Source organism: Triticum dicoccoides, chromosome 3B, assembly GCF_002162155.2.
Source record: "Triticum dicoccoides isolate Atlit2015 ecotype Zavitan chromosome 3B, WEW_v2.0, whole genome shotgun sequence".
Classification (NCBI taxonomy): Eukaryota; Viridiplantae; Streptophyta; class Magnoliopsida; order Poales; family Poaceae; genus Triticum; species Triticum dicoccoides.
Genome location: NC_041385.1, coordinates 700,382,205 through 700,385,370, shown reverse-complemented (window position 1 = coordinate 700,385,370; position 3,166 = coordinate 700,382,205). Strand labels below are relative to the sequence as shown.

General features: G+C 43.0%; 1 protein-coding gene across 1 annotated transcript in view; it reads right to left on the bottom strand.

Moving 5' to 3' along the window:
- LOC119281889 (26S proteasome non-ATPase regulatory subunit 8 homolog A-like) overlaps positions 1–1,784 on the bottom strand; it is a 10,768-nt gene extending 8,984 nt beyond the window's left edge. Inside the window, exons 1-3 of the mRNA XM_037562296.1 lie at positions 1,627–1,784; positions 1,399–1,477; positions 477–579 (exon numbers count right to left, since the gene is read on the bottom strand). Of these exons, the coding sequence (XP_037418193.1) occupies positions 477–579; positions 1,399–1,477; positions 1,627–1,731 (287 nt within the window). The 5' untranslated portion in view covers positions 1,732–1,784. The remainder of the gene's footprint in view (positions 1–476; positions 580–1,398; positions 1,478–1,626) is intronic.
- Positions 1,785–3,166: the final 1,382 nt, after the last annotated feature.

Sequence of the window (3,166 nt, the reverse complement as noted above, 5' to 3'; positions counted from 1 at the left end):
TAAACGCTGACGCGTGGATGCCTATTGGTCCCGGTTGGTGCCACCAACCGGGACCAAAGGCCCTCCTGCCTGGGCTCAGGGGACAGGCCACGTGGAGGCCCTTCTGTCCCGGTTCTGGATTGAACCGGGACTAAAGGGGTCAGGGCATTAGTACCGACCCTTTAGTCCCGGTTCATGAACCGGGACTAAAGGCCCTCACCGACCGGGACAATAGACCCTTTTTCTACTAGTGTACCCAAAGAAAACCAATAACACTTTATTTCTTTTGACCTTCCCATGATAATCCAATGGAAGATGAAAACTCATTTAGCAACTTATACCCAAAGAAAACCAATAACACTTTATTTCTTTTGACCTTCCCAATGATAATCCAATGGAAGATGAAAGAGAACAGAGAACGATACATGCATTAGAATGACAGCCTACACAATGCAAAGACAGAGAAAACAATTGCAAAGTGGTAAGAAGAAACTAACCATGTGTCCATGTAATAAGGCTTGAGGTGGCAGAAGTCCCTTTCAAATGCATCTTGATCTTCTGTTTTCACACTGAGAAGAACTGCATGCTCATAAATGTCCCCTGAAAGGTTTCAGATTGATTTAGTAGTTGCTCTGTCAAGGAAAGGATAATTGGAAGGCCAGAGTATAATTCTAATTAGCTGGATCATAACAACATAGACACACATTTTCCTCAAAAATCAGGACACAGGTTACCACAATCGACATAAGAGTTCATGCACAACATAATAGTACTATCAAAATGAACAAATCTTATCATCAAATACAAACATCCAATGCAAAGTCCGAGGTCAAGTCGAGAAAGCGCAATTTTTTCCCAGAGTTCATATTATCACAAGTTCACAACTGACAAGCATCACTAGCGTCAGTCCTAGGATGGGATCATATTCAAAGCATCTATAAATTGATATGGCAGCAACCAGTCAATTGAAACTCCTAAAGGTAAAACTGCATGACCAAGGCAAATCAGATCCAGTGTTAGGCCCATAAAGATCTCCAGTCACATCCTCAAGGTAGTATTACCAAGCAACCAAACGTATCAACTAGTATTACAGATCGATTACACATGGATTGCAGTTAACTGAAGTACTGAACCAAGTTTCAGCTGAGCCAAGGTTAGAGTTGCTGAACGAGTCATATCACGACACAATCTGAGACAGCATTACAGAAACCAGACAACCACAGCATATATCAACCAGAGACTGATCAACAAGACGCAAAGCATCACCGATAGACAAAATCTTCCTGTACCTAAACCATAACATAGCAGCCTACCAAGAAAAATTCCCAACACTTGCACCCTGCTCACACCGTCACACGGATAGAAAGCATCATCGCAACCCCAATGTCTGACCAACTCAACAGAGCAAAGTTATCTTACTCGCAAGTTTGAGCTCCTCCACGGCATTGGGCGTCTGCTGAAACAACGGAGGTAGGCTGGGGAACTTGGTGAGGAGGGCCTGCAAAAGGAGGAAGCTTCACGTGTCAATTCAACCAAAAAGTAATAAAACCTAGAAAATAAAGATTTCGAACCCTCCCGGTCCCGGTTGAAAGAAACATAAGGAAGGGAAAGGAGAAGATGCGAGGCAGCAGGCAAGGGCGGGCGCACCTTGAGCTGCGAGAGGAAGTTGGAGCAGACGTCGAGATCGCTGCGGAGGTAGGCCGCCTTGAAGCGGGCGAACAGCTGCATGACCTCCACCAGCTTTGGATCCATCGGCGGCGGCGGGGGCGGCTAAGCTCGTGCGTCTTCCTGTACCGCGGATTCGAGTCGAGGGAGCCGACGATTTGATGGGATTCTAGCGCTCAACGAACTATTTTTTGTTCGCACCGTCAGCCGCCGCCCCGCGAGCGTAACGCGCGTTCCTATACCAGAGCTCAGCCGGATTGCAACATGCCCGTGTGGCCGTGTTGCAGTTGTAAAGGACGGAGAGCTATTCGCAAAATAAAAGAAAGAAAAAAAGACGGAGAACTTTTCGCAAAGGACACGACTAATGTCCACCCAGTCGGACGTTAAGCAAAAGATGCGGACGATCACATATGCATGCGAGCTTACTAGCTAGCAAATCCCGTGCGTTGCTGGCGGAGGAAACACATGCACCCAACCTTGTTAATGATTCTATGCATACATGCAAACTAAAAGATAAAGCAGATGATGTCAGCAAAGATTCTTCATATTTTGAAACTTCAAAATGTTTTGTGGCTCAAATCATTGGTCAGCTTGAAAAACTGTATTCACATAAAAGATCCGCCGCGACGAGACCTCCGGAACTAGATCTCATGTTGGTTCGATGACTATTTTTTTCGGGTGAAAAGTTATCAGGCTTTGGCTAAAATAAGTTATCACCTATGTGGTACGCTAGTTACCATTATATTTGCATGGAAATTATCGGGGCATAAAAATGGCTCCTCCAACATTCTCTCCACATGCAAAAACAGTAGAGCACAGGAAACCTGATGTCATTGTAAATTCTCGCTAATTTGAAGATGTAAAATATTTTATAGCTCATACTGTCGTTTTTATTGAAAAATTGTTTTCACATAAAAAAATCATCACGATGAGAACTTCAAAACTAGATCTCATATTGATATGTTTTGATCACTTTTTTGGTCAAAGGTTACTGTAAAGTTATCAGTTAGGTTATATGTGTATTAACATGTTATTTATAAAGAAGTGGCCGGAGATGTGTTTTCAACGACTTCTTTTCCCCGGGTCAAATTTACCGTGGTATTTATATCTAAGTTATGAGCTCCAGATGCATACATTACCGTGCTATTTGCAAGAAGTAACCGGGTTATGTTTCAATAACTTTTTTTTCGGGTCTAAAGTTACCTCGTTGTTTATACATATGTTATGAGGTCTATAATGTGTGAGTTGCCATGATATTGACAAAAGTTACAAGAGGTATATTTCATCAACAACCCTGCCCCACCCCTCACCACTGTCGCCAAAGTTATCAGGATTGGGGCACATAAGTTATCAGGTCTGTCATGTGTGAGTTATCATGTTATTCACATAAAAAGTTACCAAGGGTATATTTCATCAACCACCCTTCCCCTACCAGGTCACCAAATTTACCAAAAAGACTGGGGTACATTAGTTATCAAGACTATGATGTGTGATCATTTATCGTGCTATTCACATAAAAATT